This window comes from Vidua macroura, chromosome 2 (genome assembly GCF_024509145.1).
Source record: "Vidua macroura isolate BioBank_ID:100142 chromosome 2, ASM2450914v1, whole genome shotgun sequence".
NCBI classification, from domain to species: domain Eukaryota; kingdom Metazoa; phylum Chordata; class Aves; order Passeriformes; family Viduidae; genus Vidua; species Vidua macroura.
The window spans coordinates 73,095,537-73,117,653 of NC_071572.1; the positions used below are offsets into that span (position 1 = coordinate 73,095,537).

Sequence of the window (22,117 nt, forward strand, 5' to 3'; positions counted from 1 at the left end):
GTAGAAGATAAAAGTAAAGGAACAAGAGGGAAAACCAGAGCCTGTGTAAGAGTTGATAGCAATCAAAGTTTGCAAAGTTTTGCCAAGAAATGGATTACAAAAAACATGAGTGCAGAGGCAGGACCTCTTTTAAGCCGGAACCAAGCATATTTTGTGTTTTGCTATATGGCCCATGGGAGGTTGGTTGTTTCAGAGTAAGAAACTCCGAGGCATCAACATATGACTCTGGGGATCCGCGCACAGGAGTGGAACACTCCATGTATTTAAGATCAAGGCTGGTGTGTAGCTGCCATATATGTCATCCCACACTTCAGCCTCTCATTCTGACAAACTTTCCCTCTCCTTGTCACTTCTTTTTCAGATGCAAGTGCCTGTGACAAGTGCCCTGAGGATTACTGGTCCAACGAGAACCACACGTCCTGCATCCCCAAGCAGATAGAGTTTCTGGCCTGGACTGAGCCCTTTGGGATTGCTCTGACTCTCTTTGCTGTGCTTGGAATTTTCCTGACTTCTTTTGTTCTGGGAGTCTTCACCAAATTTCGGAACACACCCATCGTTAAGGCCACAAACCGGGAGCTATCCTACCTCCTCCTCTTCTCCTTGCTATGCTGCTTCTCCAGCTCATTGTTCTTCATTGGTGAGCCCCAGAATTGGACTTGCCGTCTGCGGCAGCCAGCTTTTGGCATCAGCTTTGTCCTCTGCATCTCCTGCATCCTGGTGAAAACCAACCGTGTCCTTCTTGTCTTTGAGGCAAAGATCCCCACAAGTCTCCACCGAAAGTGGTGGGGCCTCAACCTTCAGTTCCTCCTAGTCTTCTTGTGCACATTTGTGCAGATTGTCATCTGTGTGATTTGGCTTTATACAGCCCCACCATCCAGTTACCGAAACCATGAACTGGAGGATGAGATCATATTTATCACCTGCCATGAAGGCTCCCTGATGGCCCTCGGCTTCCTCATTGGCTATACCTGCCTACTGGCGGCCATCTGTTTCTTCTTCGCCTTCAAGTCTCGAAAGCTGCCTGAGAATTTTAACGAGGCCAAGTTCATCACCTTCAGCATGCTGATATTCTTCATCGTGTGGATCTCCTTCATCCCTGCTTACGCCAGCACGTACGGCAAGTTCGTGTCTGCTGTGGAGGTGATTGCAATACTGGCTGCCAGCTTTGGGCTTCTGGCCTGCATCTTCTTCAACAAAGTCTACATCATCCTCTTCAAGCCCTCCCGCAACACAATTGAGGAGGTGCGCTGCAGTACAGCTGCCCACGCTTTCAAAGTGGCTGCCAGGGCCACACTGAGACGGAGCAACGTGTCCCGCAAGCGCTCCAACAGTCTGGGGGGCTCCACCGGCTCCACCCCTTCCTCCTCCATCAGCAGCAAAAGCAACCACGAGGACCCTTTTCCTCTACCAGCCTGCGCCGAGCGGCAACGCCAGCAGCAGCGCGGGTGCAAGCAGAAAGTCAGCTTTGGGAGTGGAACGGTCACCCTGTCGTTGAGCTTTGAGGAGCCACAGAAGAACGCCATGGCCAACAGGAACGCCAAGCGCCAGAACTCGCTGGAGGCCCAGAATAGTGACGACAGCCTGATGCGGCACCGGGCCCTGCTTCCCCTGCAGATCAATGAGCCCCTCGGGGCTGAGCCTGGCTTCCAGGCAGCTTCCAGCCCAGAGACCAGCTCACAGGAGTCGGTGGTGGGAGACAACAAAGAAGAGGGACCAAGCCCTGAGGCAGAGCCTTCCCTGCCATCGGTTAACTCCCGAAATTTTATAGGCACTGGAGGTGGCTCTGTCACAGAGAATACGGTACATTCCTAACGAAAGAAGATTGCAAAAAGTACACCAGCCCCAAGAGGAACTTGCTCACCTCTTGCTTCTGAACGGGAAAGGCAACAAAGACACAGTGCTGTGACACAGCCCCACCACACCTTAAAGTTAGCGCCAGCAGGGTAGCACATGTGCCTCCAGAGGAAGGACTGTGTCTGGGGAGCCTTGGACTGAATTTGCATTTGCTTTATTGAAACCAGGACATCTCAGAAGGACAAGTAAAGATCGCCTCTGGTGGGGCTTAAGCAGAAGTCTGCATGCTGCCTTGCCTCCATAAGCTTCTCCTGCCAGACTGCAACTCAGCTGACTATGGGAGGCACTAGGCAATTCCACTATACCCTGCTTTTACATTTATGTATAATATTCCTCTTTCCCACTATGTATGATATTCCCTCTTTATCCAGTATATGTGATCTGTAACCATGTGCGTCAGGACTCTTGGCTCTACAAAAGCAAGGTACACGGTTTCACTTCAGGAAAGCACAGTCATGGGGAAAATAAAAAAGCCCCCAACATCCTACACGCTGTGTACAGCCAAGGGTGTGAACATGTAAAGTATTTAATGTGACAGAGCGCCCTGCTATTTATATTTAGTAATGCCCCAGTCTCTCCTTTCTGCCCAACAGGAAATACTGGACAATACTCTCCGTAGATTCCATTGCACTAGACCAAGCTACTTAGATTCCTACTGGTTTCCTCCAGCTGAAATAGCTTTACCTCCAGCCTGCCTGCTTTGGTGGAGGGGGAGAACAGCTTGTAAATCCCTCCCAGAGAACGCTGCAAAAACACAATGAGATGTATCCCTGATTATGTCGCTAGTAGTTGTATGCTTAACCAAGTGTTGCTGCTGTACTATCCCACAAGGCATACATGGCTAACCCTTTCACACCATAGTCAGTGTTGTGCTTTGCTGTATTAATCTGCCTCACACCTACATGGAGCATTGCGACAGTCCTGGCGGTACTGGTGGGCCTGGCACAGCAAATGAAACAAGGGGAAATGGAGTTGGGGATGGAGGAGGTAATAGGATCACCGGAGCAGTGAATATCTGAAGCATGCATGATGGTAGATGACTGGGTGAGAAAGACATTCAGACCTAGGTTCTTGGACACACATAGAGACAAATGGATGAACTGGATACAGTTTTGCTCCTAAAGGCCACCTACTAGGTTATTTCCGAGTTTGAAGAGAGGGCACCTAGCACAAGAATGGTGGACTGTATCTAAAGAAAAACACTAAGGATGTCAGCAGAGAGCATAGCAGAACTTGATTACTCTTGTTCTACTCTTCCTAAAGCAGACATAAGTGCTCCTGGTTTTTTAAGGCATGCCTTGTTCTTTTTGATTTGTGCTGGAAAAGTTGAAGAGAGTCATTTGCAGAGAGATTTGTTGCAGCCTAATAAGAGAAGAAACATCCCTGGACAGCCTGGTGGGAGGGGCTAGGGTTACACTGAAGAATTTAATTCCCTCTTCCCAGATTCCCCGTGGAAGATCAAGCATCTGTCAGGAAGATGTCAGTACCCTCCCTCATTGAGCATGAAGGTAGTCTAGACCTCTTCTAGAAAGGTAGATGGACCTGCAGCTCAGTGTGAGCAGAGACAAAAGGACTGTGTTCGAATGCACTGGGGGAAACACCACAACTCTCTTGTTACTGTTTTTGCTTGGTTGTTCTTCTGCCAGGGCAGGCAAATAAAACTTACAGGTGAGATTACTGTATAAAAACTTTGTTTTGCCACCTCCACTTGTTGACAAGGAAGATAAATTTTGACTTACAGGAGCAAAGTGGAAGTCCAGAACCCGAAGAAGCAGGCTATTCAGACAAGTTGTTTTAACCCTTCTGTTGATCTGTTACATCCCCCTTGGAGTGGGCTCAAATTTTAACTACACCACATAAGGACCAACTCTATAATTGTAAGGCTGGCAAATGACAATATTTGATTAAAACTCTGGCTCAGATGATTGGGGAGGCGGGGGGGGGGGGAAGTTAGTTTGAAAACACAAATCCTTCTAGCCCAAATTTTGGAAACTACATTCTGCCCCTGGACCCAGCCAAGAGCTGCTTACTGCTTCTGAAACCTAGGTCCCTTCCCCAGGCTGCTGACTGTGGCTGTGGGCTCAGTTTAGGGTACGGAATTGAGCTCCAGGGTTTCCTGAGTCTAACTGCACGAACAGGGATGAGCACTAGATGGCAGAGAGGGCTAAAAAAGGCATTTTGGTTATGGTCTACACAAAATTCCAATAGCCAAGTAGTTTTAGTGCTAGTAAATCATTCCTACTGGAGCAAACCCAGCTCAGCAACCCATGAAGTGAAGCTGATAGCACTGAAACATGTAAGAGTTCAATGAGTGAAATGAAAACAACAGAATTTACTTGTCCAAACCAAAGACTGTGTACAAACACAGGCAATGTAAGAAATAGAAATTCACCATCAGCTGCCTTGTCTGAAGAGCAATATTCACTAGCTATGTATACTAGCTATGTATTTGGGTGCTTTCCATTCCTTGGGTGGTTTTAATTCTTTACATTTATTTAAAAGGAATTTATACCCTGGCACACAATGAGTCTCCAAGAGCTGCAATCATTTTTTAGCATGGCCAACTGTGTTGTATTTGCTGGGGAAGCCCCTTTCACCCTCCTTGCTCTCATATGTGGAGCCCTAAGCCTCCAGCTCCATGCTGCATGAGAGCTGCTGCTGCAGCTGATAGCAGTGACACACACGCTGGACACAAGGGAAGTTCAGTAAAAAAGGACCCCTTTGGGAAGGTTCTTTGTAACCAAACCCATTTTCCCATGCACAGAGAGGGGGATATATTCTCATCCTGTCAAGTCCAGGAGAGGAGAAGGCTTGCTCAGGCACCTGTCCAAAAGCCTATCAGTGAATCATACATGACAACACTGATGAAGCCATGCTGGGGAACATTCTTCTGTTGAAAGCATGAGCCTGAGAACCTCCACTGACATTTCCTACCAGAAGATGCCCACATGAATGCCTCATCCCACCCACCACGGCTCAAAAATCCACTGGAAAGCTTGCCTCAGTGTGAACTGTCCAGTAGTGAAACAACAACAGTGTATCAGCTGTCTGGTGGGATTTCCACTGGAAAACTTGGGTACCATCCCAGTGAAGAGCCCAACCCTTCATTCCCAGTCTCCTGACAAACCTGGCAGAACTCTGCCTACCGAAAGCCCCAGCAGAGAATTTATTTCTAGATGATATCAGAGGAAAGAAAACCTTCCATATTTCATGCTTTTCACCATGTCCTCCTTGTCAGTCCATGAGCTCTGTTCAGTTTGCAATACCTGCTATTGTTAAATTTAGGTTTATATTGACCAACTTTACCAAGAGGTGCTGCAAAGCGGGAGGAGTAAGGTAGGTGTTTGTTGTTGGTTTTGCAAGAGTCTGTATGTTTAAATTGTGGGGAAATTTAGGTAAAGACCTTAACATTCAGACTAAAATCTCCCCAGGGATGCCCCAGAGGCTGGATAATTCACCACCGCCTTCAGCTTGCTGGCTGAGGAGCGACAAAATCAGCGTGGGAGAGGGAATGATGAACGTGGTGAACGAGGGAGTCCGGAGATGGACCTTTCCGTGCAGCTAAGTGAACACGCTACTGCTGGGAAAGGTGGCGCACGGGAAGGGAAAACACAGCGGCTGAGAGCAGCCCTGTCCTCTCGCGGGGCTGTCACGGAGGCGCCGCTCGCTGAGGAGCGGCTGCAGCCCTTCTGTCCAGGGCGCTGAATAAATTCTGCCGGCAGCTTTCACTGCAAGTGTCGCTTTAGGCTGGTTTTGTCTTCCATCGGCCGCCGGACCGCGATGTCTCCGCCAAGCGCGGGCAGTGCTGATCCCGCAGGGCCGCGCTGATCCCGGCTGGGCGGAGCCGGGCCCGGCCGCCCCCGCCCGCCGCCGCCTCGGCCGCCGAGCCCCCGCCCGCGGGTTCCAACCCCGGGCCCGGCACCGCCCCCGACACCGCCCCGGCACGCCCGAGGGGCAGGATCGGCCCGGAGCGGAGCGGAGCGGTGCTACCATGTTGTGCGGAGCTCCCTCGGCGGCCCGGCCCGCCACCGACGAGACGCAGCGGATCGCGGAGCAGGTGAGGGGCCGGGGCGCGCCCCGGGAGGGTCCCGCAGGCGGGGAAAGGCCCGCGCAGGGCCTGTCCGGGGCCCAGCGTGTGCTCGGCCATTGCTCTGCGCGGCTGAGCGCCGAGACACCGCCCCCCGGTGTAAAGATGGAAGGAATGGGGAATGCACGGAGCAGCCGCCGGCTCCCGGAGCTCTCCTTCTCTGTGCCCGCCTGGCGTGGCCCTGTTGACTCAGAGGGACCGTGGGCAGCGCTGGGTGCGCGGGGAAACGCGACAAAGCCATGGCCTTGAGCTCGGGGAACGAGCTCCTGTGCTTCTTACAGAATCTGAACCGCGTGCATACGTTTGGGGTTTTGGGTTTTTGTTGTTTGTCTGGGAAAGGGGGGATTGTTTGGGTGGCTTTTTTGGTGGTTTTTTTTTTTTTTTTCCCCGAGGGGGTGAAACGTGGAATAAGCAAGAAAGCTTCTTCGCTGCTTCTGCTTTTCCCCAGCACAGAATTCAACTCCAACCTGCTCCAAATCCTGATACTACTTACAGTACCTGAGATTACCACTCATGTTATTGGAGCACATGCTTTTACTCTAAAAATGCCATCGTGCAACTAAGTTCTTTCAAAGCACACGTTCTTCTTTTTGTCATGGAAACTCAAGTTCCTTCTGCTTTTTGGCTTTGTCGGCTAGGATGTGGTGAGCTAGAGAGCAAAGCTTGCACAAAACAAAGGATGCGCTCCAGCTTCTGACACTTTGTCATTGCCTGGGCCTGTTTCCCAGGCAGGAGGAGTTCCCAAACACATACAGAGCATCCAAAGGCACAGCAGATACTGAAATTAACATTTACCTTGTACAGTGTAAGGATTCTGTGTTTTAGGAAAAAGGAGAATGTGCATCTCCTAAGCACCAGCCTGAGTTTTCAGTAATAAGCACATGATTGAGAATTGCTGAGAGTTGTAATTATTGCTTTGATCTGAAAAAAGACCTACATGTCGTGTTAAAGGTAATGCAGATATGCAATTAACATGGGCTTAAAACTAGGTTCGAAATCCTGACTTTCTGTTCTGTAGCACACTGCAGTGGTTTGGTAATTCAAAAACAAAACCCTGTTGGATTCAGAAATAAACAGAATTAACCAAAAAACTCATGTTTTCATTTAAATCACCTAAATAGTTTAAAGTTTAGCCAGCTTGGTTTGACTGCCAGTTTAAATTACTTCCTTTAATGAAATACATGTGGGAAAACCCAAACTTGAAACTTGCCCATGCACTCATATCCTCATCTGGACACTGCTGGAGAAAACACTAGTTTTGTTAAATCGAGGTAGCCTTCTCAAATCATTTTATTTGCTTAAAGTCAGGTCTTTGTGGAGATTTATTAGAGCCTACCAGTTTGCTTGCCATAAACATATTCCCTGTTCCTGCTTTTCCAGTTCTTGCCTTCATTTTACAGTTTCATAAGAATCCTTGTGATGGCCAAATGTTCAGTTTTGTGACCCACAGCGGGTGTAGTGTCACACGGGGCAGAAAGGCTTCCTTTGGCAGTGTCTGGCTTAGGAATCCCATAGGAACAGCCTCCTCACGGCAAGGATTTCCACCCAGGCCTGTTCAGCTTTGGCTCCTCACTGGTAATTGTGGCAGAGCTTATCCAGGGTGATTGTGAACCATCTGCTTTTTAGTTAACTGCTCTGGCAGTGCATGGCAAACAGGCCATGCAGGGCAGTGGAGAGTCTTCAGGGCATGATCATTTCCAGCCCTGTGACTGAATCATGGATTGGTTGGGTGGAAAGGGACTGCACCTCCTGCCTGAGCACAGGGTCAGCATCCTCAGACTGCTCAGAGCCTTGTCCTGTCAGTCTTGAAAATTTCCAAGGATGGAAACTGCACAGCTTCTCTGAACACTCCTGCTGTAGTGCAGTCCTCAGGGGAAATGTTTCTCTTTATATCCAGTCTGAACCTCCAGTTTCAGTTTATGACCACTCTGTCTCATTCTTCTGCCATGTGGAAAGTTTCATCCCTGTAAAGACCCTGGCTTCTTGTAGGTACTGGAAAGTTTTCTTCAAAGCCTTCTCTTCCCTGGGCTGAGCAAGCTCATTTTCTTCCTCTCCTAACAGCACAAGTGCTCCAGCCATCCTGGTGTGCTCATGGAGTGCTCCTGGTGATCCTTCACTGGGCTCACTGCAGTTCATTGCTGTCTGGCTTGTACTGGGGGCCCAGAACTGGGCACAGGATTCCACATTTTCTAACAAAGGCCAAGTAAAGGGTAATAATAATCACTTGCCTGTCTTCTGGCTAGGCTCCTGCTGATGCAGCCCAGTATGCCATTAACTTTGCTACCACTAGGACACAGTGCTGGTTCCTGTCCTCCAGGACTCCCAAATCCAGACTGAGATCAAGAACCAGGTCTTTGGAAGAGTATTTCTGTCTGGGATCTCCCTCTCCACCCTGACTCAGGATGGTGGTTTGTCACATGCTGTGATGACTCACTGCCACAAACACCATGACAAGCTTGCAGCTGCAGGACTCTGAGCCATCTGTACCCAGGGTCCAGTGTTCAGCTTGGTGGTGGAAATACAAAATGTGCTGAGCTGGAGTGATTTAGTGACCTCAGAAACCAAGCTGCCCAGTGCCTAGGATTGCTAATGGAGTACAGGACACGAGCCAGGAGAAGGGGAGGAGGCAGGATTGAATTATGGTGCTTTCTGGGGCTGTGCCCTTCAGTGCATCTTAGAATGCATCTTGGATTTCCGTATGGCAAAGAACAAACAGGAAAGTGTTCAAAGATTATTATCTTGCATGTGACATACTGATCATAATCTGGAGGAAGTGTAGAGGTATGACCTCCAAGAGAAGATAAAAAGCATGGACACAGCTCTCAGGATGGTCACTGAAAAGGCACCAGAGTTCTGGGAGTTGGAGAGGTGGGAGAACACAGCCCATTGCAGGAATGGTTCTTCTGTTCCTGCTTCACCTACAGCACCTGACCAGTGGCAAGTTGGCACTTGTTTTTCCCCAAGGAAGCCTGTGGGATTTAGGCAGGAGTGCAGATGTATCTATTTTCCTTGAATTTAGGAAGAAGGAGAAGTACACCATATAGCTGGAGGATCTACTCATTGCTGGTACTACTGCCTTGGGAATGAAGGGAGGGCTATGCAATGATGCATGCAGGAGGTGCAGCCTGGAGCAGACAAGGACTTCCAAGCAAGGACTCCAAGACTAACTCCTCTTGCCCTGCAAAACAAAAGCTGAAATCTGCTTTCCTGACCAAGAATTTTCCATACAGCCACAATGTGCTAGAGTGCCCAGTGCAGGAGAGAAGAGCTGCATCTCAGGAGTTCATGGCTCCCTCTTGGGTACTGGACAGGTTACTTTGACTTCTTGAGCACTGTTTTTCAGTTTGAAAACACAGATTCCAGCAGACATGCTGAAAGAACTGTCAAGTGTTTTCCAGACTTGGTGTTAGCCTGTTGTGACTGACTCCCACCTCTGACTCAGCTTTGCCACCTCTCTAGATTCCTGGTCCTGCTTTCACACAAAACTTAACATGATTCATTTTGATCTTTTAATGTCTTGGAAAAGTGGGAACTCTGTGTCTGGGAATTCAGCAGCAGTGAACTGTAAGCTTTAAGTCCTAAATACTTGAATCTTGCAACAGTCTTAAAGAACCTATTGTTTCCTTAAGGTAAAAGCTCAGCTAGAAGAAAAAGAAGGGAAGACCTTTGATGTCTTCAATGCAGTGGAGTTTAAAACTCAGTTGGTTGCTGGAACAAACTACTTCATCAAGGTAGAGCAACAACAAGCTGGGTTGTTTCTTTTCTATTAATGTGTATAATCTTTGGAATGGTGGGTTTTTTCCTTTTCTTAACTAGAAGAGAATGCTTATGATTTGACCTTTATAAGAAAAAAAAATTGTGCATTAAAAAGCTACAAATATCCACCTCCCAGCCCCTCTTCCTATCTGTTAAATAGAGAGATCCTCTTTTCTCCATTTTCATGGGAAGATTAGTTGGTATTTCTGCAAAGTCACGGCTCCTAGTCTGGTTTAAAACAAGCCAATGGTTTTTCTTACTGCCTGTCTGCTGCTCCATCCTCAAACCAGCCCAGCCTCTGCCACCCCTCCTGCTGCAGGCTGCTCCCCCAGCAGAGATTTCACTGGGTTTCATGCTTTGCAGGTCCATGTTGGGAATGAGGAGTTCATGCACCTGCGGGTATTCAAGAGCCTCCCCCATGAGAATGAGCAGCTGAGCCTCCACAGTTACCAGGGCAGCAAGACAAAGCATGATGAACTGGCTTATTTCTAGCAACCTTCTCTGCTGTGTTTCCCTAGCTGGTTCTTATGTACATTTTCTACAGGCTGCAAAATGTTGATTCCTGTGCCAACAAAGGCAGAAAAAAGTGTCTTTTTAACATCATGGTGGAAAAATCAATTTCTTTTATGCCATTCCCTTCCTGTGCAATCTCCAAACCTGAGAGTCACAGAGCTCTCCTATTACCTGCACTAATGTAAATCCTACTTTTATTGCAACTTAACTTAGGCTTTAGTGCAACTTAACAAGAATACTGTGGCTGAGTCCTGTTTGTGGACTTCCTTGGTCCGGAAATCAAAAGGGGAATGACACCAGCACTCATATATTTGCAGCAAGGAACAAGAGGAAAGCCTCAGTCTTTTCTGTGCTGTTTTGCAACTGTGAATATATGTGTAGATTTAAATTGTACTTTGTATTTTATGGGCAAAGATCTGATGAGAGACTTGAGTGGAAGCAATTCTGTAAGGAAGAGGCTTAGAGTAGTTTGAAACAAACATTCCCTTGGTAATCACGCTCATCCTCTTGCAGCAGTAACATGTAATGTCCCATAGAGGGTGTGTGAGTTTAAAATACCAAACCAGCTTGATTATGTTCTCGGTCCTATGGAAAAGTCCTGGAAAGGAACTTAAGCTGGACGAGCATTTCTGCATTTAAAACAATAAACATTTCTTTTAACTTGAGATTGCATCTTTGACTGGTGCTTTAGTGTTCTCTTCATTGGTTTTCACCATTGATTATTATCTTGCTCCGCTTTTTTTCCTTAAGTGTTTTTTATATTCCAGATAAGGTTATGTTTATTCTATGTCTTAATTAGAAAAACTTTATTTTAGTCTTGTGACAGACATGAAAGATAACAAGACCTCTGCAGGTATATCAGCAGCAAAAGGAAAATATGGACAATAGCTTTCCAAAATTATTTTATTTACTGTCATGGGCAGAATCCCCATAGGATTTGCAGAGGTGAGGCACTGCAACACATCATGTCTTAGAAGTAGGTCAGAGGGTCATCTCTGGTTTTGCCAGTCTGAAAACCGACAAGGCTGGGACCTAGGTTCTCCTGAGGAAGACTCTGAAACACCTTTAAGTGGGCATATTCAGCATCGGAAAGTTGGACCTAGAAACCAAAAGAGCGGGGAAGTGAGGATCAAGGGCTCAAAGCAGGTTCAAACAAAAGGCTGTTCTTTACATTCTTGAAAGAACATCTTTTTTCAGGATCTTAATTTTAGATGTACCTTCATTTTTACTTCAACAGCTCTTATCCAAGTCTGGATAGTAACTGGTGGCAGAAACTATCTACACCTGTAGAAAACTCTATTAAAAACCCTCAGACTCAGGTGAAGGGGAAATGAGCAGAACTGCTTTGGTGTGGAAGCACCAGAAGATGCAACAGGAGAAAGGTTTTGATGGTGTCCTATTTCAGTCACCAGGATGTCAGCACATTTGCTCACAGCCTCCTGACACACTCGTCAAGAGACAATGAGGAAACCTCCATGGCTTGGGGGTGGGACACAGTGCAGACACAATGTCAGCTCCCAAAGGGTACAGAAACATCTAATACATAAAGACCAGAACATGGTCCTGAGAAGCAATGACAACCTGAAAGCCAGGACCCCTGGTCTGCAGAGTTATTCCAAACACATCCATGCCTGAACAGGGAACCTGACATATCCCGGTGCTTATGGGAGTGCCTACAATAAATACTCTTCCAAAGAAATTCACCTTCCCCCCTAGAAAGTCCTCACATGAAGACTTGGTAGGAAGCTGTAAAATTTCATTTTTACAGAGCCAAGTACAACAAGTGCTAAGCTCTCCCTTGGTGAGGGACATGGAAACTTTAATGCCTTTGGCTCCAAGAGGTTTTTGCATGCTTTCTGGTGGCTGCAGTGGGGCACTATGCTTGGTCTGGGTTGCAGCTCAGCTGTAAGTCTGCTGGTAAAAGATCAGTGAGGTGGAAGATTCAGAAATATAAAAGAATGAATCTTGTGCCAGAGTTTGTTCCATTTAATGCTAGAATGAATCTTGTGCCAGAGTTTGTTCCATTTAATGCTAAAATGAGGAACTGTTTTCCATCACTGGTAAAACTGGGAAAGAAGAGACAAATCATCAATTTCCAGTGTTACAAATGGATTTCTTCCAAGTTCAGTAATCAATCTTTGTTTCTGAGTTAAGAGTTCTTTTAAGGAAGCACCTGGGAAAGAAGGTTTGGCAGCATCTGTCCTTCCTGGTATCAACTAAGTATGAGAAGTGTGGAGCTAATGCTCACAGTGTCTCTCTGCAGAATTACGCTCCCCCAAACATTACAGGCCAATTCCTCTAATAAAAGAATTATTCCAATTCCCTTGGAATATGACATACCCTGTCAGGCACATGCCCACACACACGTGAGGTTTCAGCAGTCACAGGCCATGTCTGCTCTGCTCCAGAAGGCCAGCCTGCTGCTCAGCACTGCTTGCTGGCCTTCAGATGAAAAATACACTCAGCCATTTCTTCTCTGCTGCTTCACAGAAAGCTGCTCACATCCATTGGTATGGGTTTCCAGTAGAGGAGGAATGGTGCTATCAGAGGGCTCCAAATTAAGCATTACCCAATTTTTCCTCTGCATCAGAGAGGGGGTTTTGAAAATACAGAAAGAACCAGCAGGCAGGCTGTACCTCTGCAGCATCTGACACAGAACCAAAACATCAACACACCTGCTTGCATGCAAAACTAGTCAGCAAATGTGTGCACTGCATAACAAAATTGACTCTATCTTCCCATCAGTTCCTTAAGCTGACTTCAATTTCATCCCAACAAACACAACTGAAGGACTCAGATACTATTTTGCCTTGAAAGGAAACAGGAGACCAGTTACACTCATTGAAATAATTTGAGTTGGGAAGGCAATCTATAGTCCTTGAGGGAGATGATCCCAAGAAGCTTACCAGTCACATCTGAAAAAACACAGCACATGTTTTATAATATTTATATTCCTGCTTACAGTAGTGCCAAACAGAAGAATTTTATAAGCATTTGGAGGTAGTCCCAACTTCTGTTACTCAGTTTCCTATTATGTTTGTTCTCTTTCTAGCTGTAAGCCACTCTGCAAGTCACCTGTATCATTTAATTCCAAAACACTCCCTCCTACAATATATACAAACCTTAATAAAGTATATTGTCCCAGCAACCACTTGAGTCTTATATTCTATGGCTGTAAAGACAGCACAGTTCATGTTTGTCTGGCTTTCAAACTGTGGCTTCACCTGTAAAAAGAAATGGAAAAATTATTGGCAGGTTGATACTTAGGGATTTATTTCACATATACCACTCCAATTTTCATCCTTTCACACATACTCCCTTAACGAAACTCCACAAAGTGACTGAGGGTGCCCTCAACCCCTCGTCCAAATCATCAATAAAGATATTAATCAGAGCTGGCCCCAACACTGAGCCCTGGGTGCACCACCTCTGACCAGCCAGATGTAACCACCTCTCCCTGGGCCCAGCCATCCAGCCAGTTTTTTCACCCAGTGAGCAGTGCACCTGTCCAGGCTTCTTAGTAGAATGCTGTAGGAACTGGAGTCTGAGGCTTTACTAAGGTCCAGGGAAACAACATCCACAGCCTTTCCCTCATCCACTCAGCATGTCATGGAAAGAGATCAGGTTGGTCAAGCAGAACCTGCCTTGCATGAACCCATCCTGGCTGGACTTGAATCCCTGGTTACCCTGCACACACTGTGTGATGGCACTCAGGATGAGCTGTTCCTTGACCTTCACTGGCACTGAGCTCAGCCTGACAGGTCTGTAGTTCCCTGGATCTTCCTTCCTACCATTCTTGTAGATGTTCTTTTAGAGAGGCATCAAATTAGCCAAACTCCAGTTGTGTGAGACCTCCCTGGTTCACCAGAACCACTGGTAAATCATGGACAGTGGCTTGGAGAGTTCTTCCATGAGCTCCCTCAGTACCCTCAGGTGGATTCCATCCAGCCCCATAGATTTACACATGGAGAAGCAGGTCACTGTTTCCTGCTGGATTGTGGGAGCTTCATTGTGTTCCTTGTCTCTGTCTTCCAGTTCAGGGAGCTAGTACCCTTAGGACAACTGGTCTGACTATTAATGATTGAGATTAAGAAGGGTTTAAGTACCTCAGCCTTTTCTATATTTTTTGTGGCCATGACTTCCCCAACATCCAGCAAATGGTGGAGATTCTCCTTAGCCCTCTTTTTGTTGCTTATGTATTCTTAAGAACACTTTTTGTCATTGCTTTTGGCAGTGACCAGAGTGAAGTTCTAATAGGGGTTTTGCCTTTCTGACTTTCTGCATAACCTCGCAACACCTTTATAATCCTCCTGAATTGCCTGCCCCATCTTCCAAAGCTTATAAACTCTATTTTTTACCCTGGGTTCCAGCCAAAACCCTCTGTTCAGCCAGTCTAGTCTTCTTCCCCACCAGCTTGTCTTTTGGCACATAGGGACACCCTGCTCTTGCACCTTTAGGACTTCCTTCTTGAAAAATGCCCAGGCTTCCTGGATCTCTTTGCCCTTCAGGACTGCCTCCCAAGGGACTCTTTCAACCAGTCTGCCAAACAGGCCAAAGTCTTCCCTCTTGAAGTCCAAGGCAGTGGTTTTGCTGTTGCTCTTCCTTACTTCTCCAAGAATTTAAAACTCTCCCATTTCATGATCACTGCATGACGACCACACAGAAAGCAGAGACAGTCTCTCCTGCGCTGGGTGACACAGTGCCCCTCTGCACATGACACCCACACTGATGACCGGGTGCATTACTGAGTTTGGGCAGAGGAGCAGTGTCAGTGCCAGCCTCCTCAGGCTGCCCTGGCCAGGCCAGCAGTACCTCAGCGCTTCTCACAACCCACCTGTTTCACAAGAACCCACTGAATTAATTAACTTTCCCAGCACAAGCACCTACAGCTGGCTGCCACTCCCATGACATTCCTTCCTAGCAGGAAGGCCACAGAAAGCACCCAAGAAACATCCAGATCTTTTCCAAAGAGCCAGAAATTATCATCCTATTCAGCTTCCTCATGATCTTTTACCCTGCTCTTCTGCTGAGTAGCTTTCACAGGATTTCTATCCCCACGAACAGACAACTATACTTTCAGCTGAGGAGCTGCTAACTCTTGCAAACCAGGGAAATTTTAATTCCCAACAACCTTCCAGCTGACTGGGGCAGGGGCCTCCTAGAATGCGCCTAAGTAGCAACTTTTGGTGCATTATATTCCTCTCTCAGAATAAAACAAAACAAAGCCACCTCTCTCCAGTTTTGCTCTCTCTCCTCTGGACACTGTATCCCCCACTTGTTATTTACAGACTAAGCCATAAGTAAAATCAAGAAGGCAAACAGCTTCTTAATCCTCAGGTGAAAAAATGTAACATTCCTAAGCTCTTATCTAACAGCATCCTAAATCCAAAACATTCCTCAGTTTTGGGCAACAGCTGTAAAACAGGGAGACCAAGTAAATAGCATTTCTCAGCTCACTAATGATGGCTAGAGACAAGGCAGAGGTATAAGAAAATAATTGTGTAATCCCGTGAGCAGACAGACCTTGAGCATCACAAGTTCTGCAAACGCTCTTCACAACTTCACTGAAATCATAGGAATTGCTTCTCTGCTCAGCAGAGCATAAAAGCCCCCAGAATTGCTTCATGAATTGGTGACACTTATGCTGGAAGGATTTCCCCAACATAAGGTTTCCATAAGTATATTTTCCATAGACAACTGTACCAAAGCCTCTGCAGAGGGGGAAAGGACCAGGAAGTGTTCTCTCTCCTGCTCTCAGCACAGGGCAGAAATTTCACCTTGAAGAAAATAAAGAGCAAAGAACAATCTGCTTTCATTTTCCTGAAGCTACAAAAGAACACTAAAATTAGGATCAGCCCTTTTCTAGAATCAAACAGAAACTTTGCACTATCCACATTTCAGATTCCATACATGCCCTGTACTCCGGGGACATTAACACTGCCTGAAACCAGCATTCACATTTTCAAGTGCCTGTTTGCTCACAGACACCCAAGTGCTGTGGTTTCACCTCCAATACACACTGCAAGACTTCTGATGACCCATAAATAACACAGTCCAGCATTGAAAACGAAGCTCAGTATCTAGTGTGGTGCTTGAGGCATTTCACAGACTCATAAATTAATTTTCACAGCCCTCAGCTGGCCCCATCTTAAACATGAGGAAACAAAAATGGCAAATACACAAAGGTGCTACAAGTCCCTTGCTAAGGTCTCCCCTCCATATGTAAAAGGGAATTTCTGATCTCTGCAAGTGCTGCTCCTTCAAACATTCCTGCCGGCATAGAAGGAGGAGTTGTACTGCTCCCAAGTAATTTAGTTAGTGGCCCCCAAACAACTGTAGATCATCCATTTCTGCTCTGCAGTAAATCATCTCTGACTAACCAGTTACCCCAAACTCCAGCCCTCCCTCATGTACATGTCCCCAGCTCTGGTGACCCCAAGCTGTGACTGATCAATAAAGCCCTATAATGGAAGAAGGCTCAGAGGAGCTGGGGAAGGGTGACTTTCCACCCATGAAACTCGGAATAATGCAGGGTGTGACTGACCACAGCTTTTGCAAATGAGCTGACTTTATCTCAACATAAAGGTTGACCACAGGGTGTTTTTGATAAATAGCTCTGTCAATGGAAGGGATCATGTGGTGGTGCAACTCCTCGAGTTCAGTAAGAGAAAGCGAATACGCACCTGAGTTAGCCAGACCAGCATGTGGAGAGTGAACACATGGCTCTGCCCAACCCTGAGTATAAAAACTAAATGGTTGGACAAAAGAATTTTGAAGAAAACTGCTGGCTAGAGCTGACTTCAACCCACATCCCCCTTCCCAGTCACTGAGGATGCCCAGTGTGGTGACAGAGGGTGTTGTACACCAGGAGTGCAGAACACGCTGGTATCCTCAGAGAACTGGGATTGCAGTCGCTACATTTTGCTAAGAGTAACTTAGACCTGTATCAAGTTACCAGCATATTTGTATCTCTGCTAAATCAGACACACGGAGTGACATGGAGTATCTTCTAATCAGTAAACTGGATGTTAAAGTTATCCCCTCCACTGGTGGAGTACCAAAAAGAGTCCTGTCAGAATACTGGGCTGCCTGGTCTCAGTTGCAAGATCGTGGAAGACATGGCATGATGCTGGTGCAAACTCTGTCCTCGGTGGCACAGCAAAGGAGAGAGCTGGGAGCCGTGCACATCAGGTGTAGTGAGTGTGCTGCAGTATTGGCCAATGCATTCAGCCCTGCTACTTCCTAGTTTTGTTTCCTCAAAGAGTGCTTGAGTGCAAGTGCCAAAGGGACAAGAGCTCGTCTTTCAGAGTCAGAAGGGTGAAGATGATTTGGTGAGTGGGTGGGAACCCCTTTCATTCCTCAGGATGCATTTTATACTTTCATTAAAAAGAGCTGCTACACTGCAGGGCATTAGAGGATCACGTCTGTGTGAGGTGCTGCTCACACAGCTGCTCCAGTTCAGGACCACTGCCTGTAACCAATCACCTGGCAACTGGGCTCACTTAGTGCCCTGCCTTGTGCAAAGCTCATCTTGCCCCAGCAGCAGCCCCTGTATCACAGCTGTGACTCTAGAAAACACATAATGCCAGCAGGGAACACACAATTTAAAAGCTTTGTCCTGCGTATATAATTCTTTACTGCATACTAGCATGTGGTTTGTCCTATGCAGTCCTTCAACTGAGGAATGAACTCTGCCAGGTACAACCTTTTCCCTTCCAATATGCCACCTCTCATTTCAAACAAGTGACCTCACTGCTGGCATAGCAGAGCTGGGCTTGGAACTTCACACAGACATTAACTGAAGGTAGCCAGTACCATGCTTGGCCATGGAAAAAGAAGAGACAGAGAAGTGGTTTGTCTCAGTCTTACCAAGGCACTTCCTACATAGAATGCTAAGAAAACACTGCCAATCAAGGGGATTCCCACTTTCATCATAAGATTCTGGCTCAGTCTCCCAGGCTTTACACAAGCTTCAGGAATAGCCTCTTTGCACACAAGTAACTTAATCTAAAGAGAGGGTGCAACTCACCTGGTTAACAAGCTGCTGAACTTCTGGAGTAGCAGGCTTGGTGTCAGATAAGCCCCCAGGCATCATGGTGGCAGGTGACTTCTCTGAAACGATGAGTGGCTCTGAAGAGGGAAGTTCAGTGCAGTCTGAGCAGAGTCCCCAGGCATCTCACATATATACACACACACACATGTGTCATGGAACCATGTGACCTGCAACACACGGAGCCTACCATTACTGATCTGGAAAAGGAGACAAAAGGGGAAAAGGGGGAGAAAAGCAATGTAAAGCACTGACAATATTATTAATAAATGTAAAAAGCACTTAAAGAAGTGTTTATGGTCTTCACATCCAAAAGAAAAGCAAACATCAGCCTCCAGTCACCCGCATCTTAAAGAGAGTTAGTTTGAGCTGCAGCTGGAACCTCTTGCCTCCCCACCCATGTGCAGATGACTAGGCTGAGTTCTTGTGAAACATATCAAAGACACACCCAGTATTTCTCAACACCTTTACTGATCAGAGGAAAGGATGCAGCACTTTCCTTAGCATAGGTCCTGTTTAACTTGAAATTTTAATCTCTCAATATCCTTCTAAGAGGGGAAACAGGAGCAGACAGCATCTTACATTCAGTGACTTGACTTTCCTCTGCCTGACCAAAAAGCTGCCAGGGTAAACACTAACATCAGAAGTAGAAAATAATTCAATCCCAGATTCAGGTAAGTACTGAAAATAAGGCATTTCTGCTTCATTCCCATCAAACCAAGAACTGCATTCAGCAATCATAATACCAACTGAATGTGCAATAAAATCTGCTTTCTAACTCTAGTGCCAATTTCCTGGAAGACAAAGTACAATCAAAAAACACAAAAGCTGTCCTATTTTCAATTATGCTGTTGAAACAGATCACATGAGAACATATAGTCAGAAGTATTCATTCTGCAGTTACAGTGCCATGGCACACTCACACTCACAAATGTGAATGTACAAAGCTCAAATCCAACTGGGGGAAGGTTAATAACTGCTAACAGCCCTCCCTGGGAAGGGAGAACTAACATTTCAAGACCACAGATAAAATTACTCCCTGTCAATATTCCTGCCATTCCCCTCAGCAGCAAATAAGAGGAATGTTGTTCCAGCGTGAGGACCAGAGAAGCAGCAGCAGACCAGACACTTTTTAGTCTGCGGGGGCAGGTACATGGGAGCAGATGAAATGAGAATATGTGCTGCACACAGGCAATGGGCATTTCTGCTAGGATCAGTATTAGGGAATTTGCTAGGAAGAGGTGGGTTTATGGCCATATCAACAAACTTATCTGTGTCCTACCCATACTACTGAACCTCCTCCTTAGAGATAACAAATTATGCAAGACACTGTAAAAAGTACTTCAGATCTGACTTCGAGGCCTGGTTTTGGTACAAAGCCCCTGAGATTGAGAAACTGGGGCTGTAGGGGCCCTACACTCAGCAGTATTGATGAGTATTACAGCATGTTACTGAAAAAGATATTGCAGAATTTTCCAGACTTGAGCAGCAGTGCTGTGGAAGTGGACAAAAAGCATTTGAGGAAAATTCATTGTCCTGAGACAGTATTTTTGTGAACAGAAAAAAATCCTTCCAATACTCAGGAATAAAGGGAGTGGCAGCTGTTAAAACTGGAATTCTGCCACTTTCAACAACTTCTCTCCAGATGAGGAGTTCCTCAGAGTCCTATTCATGGAGCTGATGACAACTCAAACCTTCTTTTACATAAGACCCTGCTGATTCACTCAAATGCTGATCATGTTCTGCCAACTGTGCCTTATTCATACAGCAAGACAGATAAGTTGAGGAACTGGAAGAGCCAGTTCACCTTACTGAGGCCAGAAATCAGAGAATGTGTCCCACAACTGCACAGCACCAGTACTAAAACAGGATATTTTATAAACCTGTCCACTCACCAGGATACACATCCTGCTAAGTTCCTTGGGAAGGGATGTTAAGATCCCTAGGGCACTAGTACACTCCTGGAGAACTCTTGATTCTGTCTAGGAACAAATACACTGAGCACAAAGTCTAGGAGGGTTCATTTATAATCTTGGAAAGAATAGGTGTGAAACTGAAGATATTAATAATATCTGGAAATCATTTACTGGACTCCATATTTCTGGGTTTACTGGTTTTTTACTTTAAAGCATAACAACTTGTTTCCCCCAGAATGCACAGTTGTGCACAAGGGGAAAAAAATCAAGACTAATTGTCAGCAAGTTGATGCTGAAGTTTACAGAGGCAAATCAGACTGTTTCCTTTCCACGACAGTGCTACTGGCTGTCCCAAAATCCAGTGATATTTCTAAGACTGGGATGCAGTACTCATCCTGCACAAGTATTTAATGAAACTACTTTGAAGTGCTGACATTTCACAGACCTGTGATCAAAGATGACCACAGGCAATTGATCAGCCTTATCTGGGGCAACCTCCACATCCACCCACCCCTCTCTACACTAAGTTTTGGATGTAATGAACCAGGATTTGGAGCACTGCCTTGAAAAGAACAGCCGCCCGCACATCCTCTCTTGCACAGCATGGTGAGTGTGCACCCTGTAGTGTTTGAGACGTGGCTGGTATCACGTACCAGGCCAGTCTACACTCTCCATCAGCACAACTGGCAGCTTCCTCTCACGTCACTGTGCTGCTGTTATCCTGGAGAATCTCTGCTGGGAAACCACCACTGGCATTCTGTACAGCTTTGAAGCTGAGTAGCATCTTGCACCATGTACTATTCCAACACAGAAGAAACAGATCTTTACCATCGGCAGGCCACTACTCACTGGTCCTATTTAAGCAATTTTAAGAGTGCCAAGCTATTGTTGATAAAAACACCAGTACAACAAAAGCAAACAAAATAACCTCCACCAAATCCAAACCCCAGGGTTATGTATTTACTAGTCATTTTTAAACAAGGAATGAAGTCAGCTCTGTAGAAATGATTGTGAAAGCCTAGTCAGTAAGGTCAGTCTTCTGGTTTCACAGTGACATGTAATTGTGGCTGGACATGACACATGGTCTGAATGTCTTTAAGATCTTCTAGAGGAAAGCAGCCCTCCACGTACCAGCTGAAGATCTGTTCTCATTGTCACAGGAACAACAGCCTTGATTTTCAACATGCTGGTCTGCAAAAAAGGTTTCCCCTCCTGCTACCCATCCTGATTTTGAAAGATTTCTGACATCATACATAAAAAAGGATCAACAGAAACCCGACCTTCAGCAGAACAAAGTTATCATGGCCCAGCCTATGCTGAGCCTCTTCCTCTCAGTCTGCTTCACGACAACTGAAATCTACTGTTAAAAACATTCTATAAAGAAATTACCTGTTTCATCAGTCTTTCATGCCTACAGGCTGCAGAAGACAACAGCACTGAATGCTAGAAACAGAACAACACCTTTTTCTATTTCACAGAAGGAAAGATGCACAAGCTTGAGAGGACTTTCCAAGCATGCGGGATCTGCCCACCTCTATTCACCACTTGAAAGCAACGGGAAAGCCCCAGTGGAAGAGGCAAGGCACCCACAGGACTCTGGACACGGCCATCAGCTGTGCTCAAATGCCTTTACTTGCAGAAATAGAACTTAAAACCAGGGAAAGGAAGAAATTCTGCTGTTTGTAGGGTCCACTATTTGACCCCCATATGACAGCAAACAGCCCAGTAATTTTGTAACTACCTCAATGGTAATGCTGAAGCAAGGTTCAATCCTGGACAAACACCATCCCGGAATCCTCAGGGGTCCCTAGCCACAGAATTTACCTGCCTGTGTTCAGTGTGGCACACAGCTCACACCGATGCCACTTGCACACATTCCAAAACATCCCACTCCACACACAGCTCTGAGGTTCTCAGGAACCAGCAGAGCCGCATCCTCCT

At 46.2% G+C, this 22,117-nt stretch overlaps 3 protein-coding genes across 3 annotated transcripts in view; 2 read left to right on the forward strand and 1 right to left on the reverse strand.

The window, feature by feature from the left end:
- Positions 1-3,510, forward strand: part of CASR (calcium sensing receptor) — a 42,186-nt gene extending 38,676 nt beyond the window's left edge. The window contains exon 6 of the mRNA XM_053971944.1: positions 362-3,510. Within this exon, the coding sequence (XP_053827919.1) occupies positions 362-1,812 (1,451 nt within the window). The 3' untranslated portion in view covers positions 1,813-3,510. The remainder of the gene's footprint in view (positions 1-361) is intronic.
- A 2,009-nt stretch (positions 3,511-5,519) lies between these two features.
- Positions 5,520-10,875, forward strand: LOC128804248 (cystatin-B-like). The gene is made up of 3 exons (XM_053971863.1): positions 5,520-5,911; positions 9,571-9,672; positions 10,061-10,875. The coding sequence occupies exons 1-3, from the start codon at positions 5,846-5,848 to the stop codon at positions 10,187-10,189; spliced, it is 297 nt and encodes a 98-aa protein (XP_053827838.1). The 5' UTR covers positions 5,520-5,845; the 3' UTR covers positions 10,190-10,875.
- Positions 10,876-11,099: 224 nt separating this feature from the next.
- Positions 11,100-19,695, reverse strand: LOC128804128 (cystatin-A-like). The gene is made up of 3 exons (XM_053971625.1): positions 18,240-19,695; positions 13,333-13,434; positions 11,100-11,309 (listed from the first exon to the last, which is right to left on the reverse strand). Exons 1-3 carry the CDS (start codon positions 18,303-18,305, stop codon positions 11,181-11,183), a joined length of 297 nt encoding a protein of 98 aa, XP_053827600.1. The 5' UTR covers positions 18,306-19,695; the 3' UTR covers positions 11,100-11,180.
- Positions 19,696-22,117: the final 2,422 nt, after the last annotated feature.

What these genes read in the sequence shown, in the direction of transcription:
- LOC128804128 (XM_053971625.1), bottom strand. Translation starts at nt 18,305, where the DNA reads ATGATGCCTGGGGGCTTATCTGACACCAAGCCTGCTACTCCAGAAGTT. An exon ending in TTCAGCAGCTTGTTAACCAG is followed by an intron (nt 13,435 to 18,239) that starts GTGAGTTGCACC and finishes TTCTTTTTACAG; the next exon opens with GTGAAGCCACAGTTTGAAAG. An exon ending in GGACAATATACTTTATTAAG is followed by an intron (nt 11,310 to 13,332) that starts GTTTGTATATAT and finishes TTTGGTTTCTAG; the next exon opens with GTCCAACTTTCCGATGCTGA.
- LOC128804248 (XM_053971863.1), top strand. Translation starts at nt 5,846, where the DNA reads ATGTTGTGCGGAGCTCCCTCGGCGGCCCGGCCCGCCACCGACGAGACG. An exon ending in CGCAGCGGATCGCGGAGCAG is followed by an intron (nt 5,912 to 9,570) that starts GTGAGGGGCCGG and finishes TGTTTCCTTAAG; the next exon opens with GTAAAAGCTCAGCTAGAAGA. An exon ending in GAACAAACTACTTCATCAAG is followed by an intron (nt 9,673 to 10,060) that starts GTAGAGCAACAA and finishes CATGCTTTGCAG; the next exon opens with GTCCATGTTGGGAATGAGGA.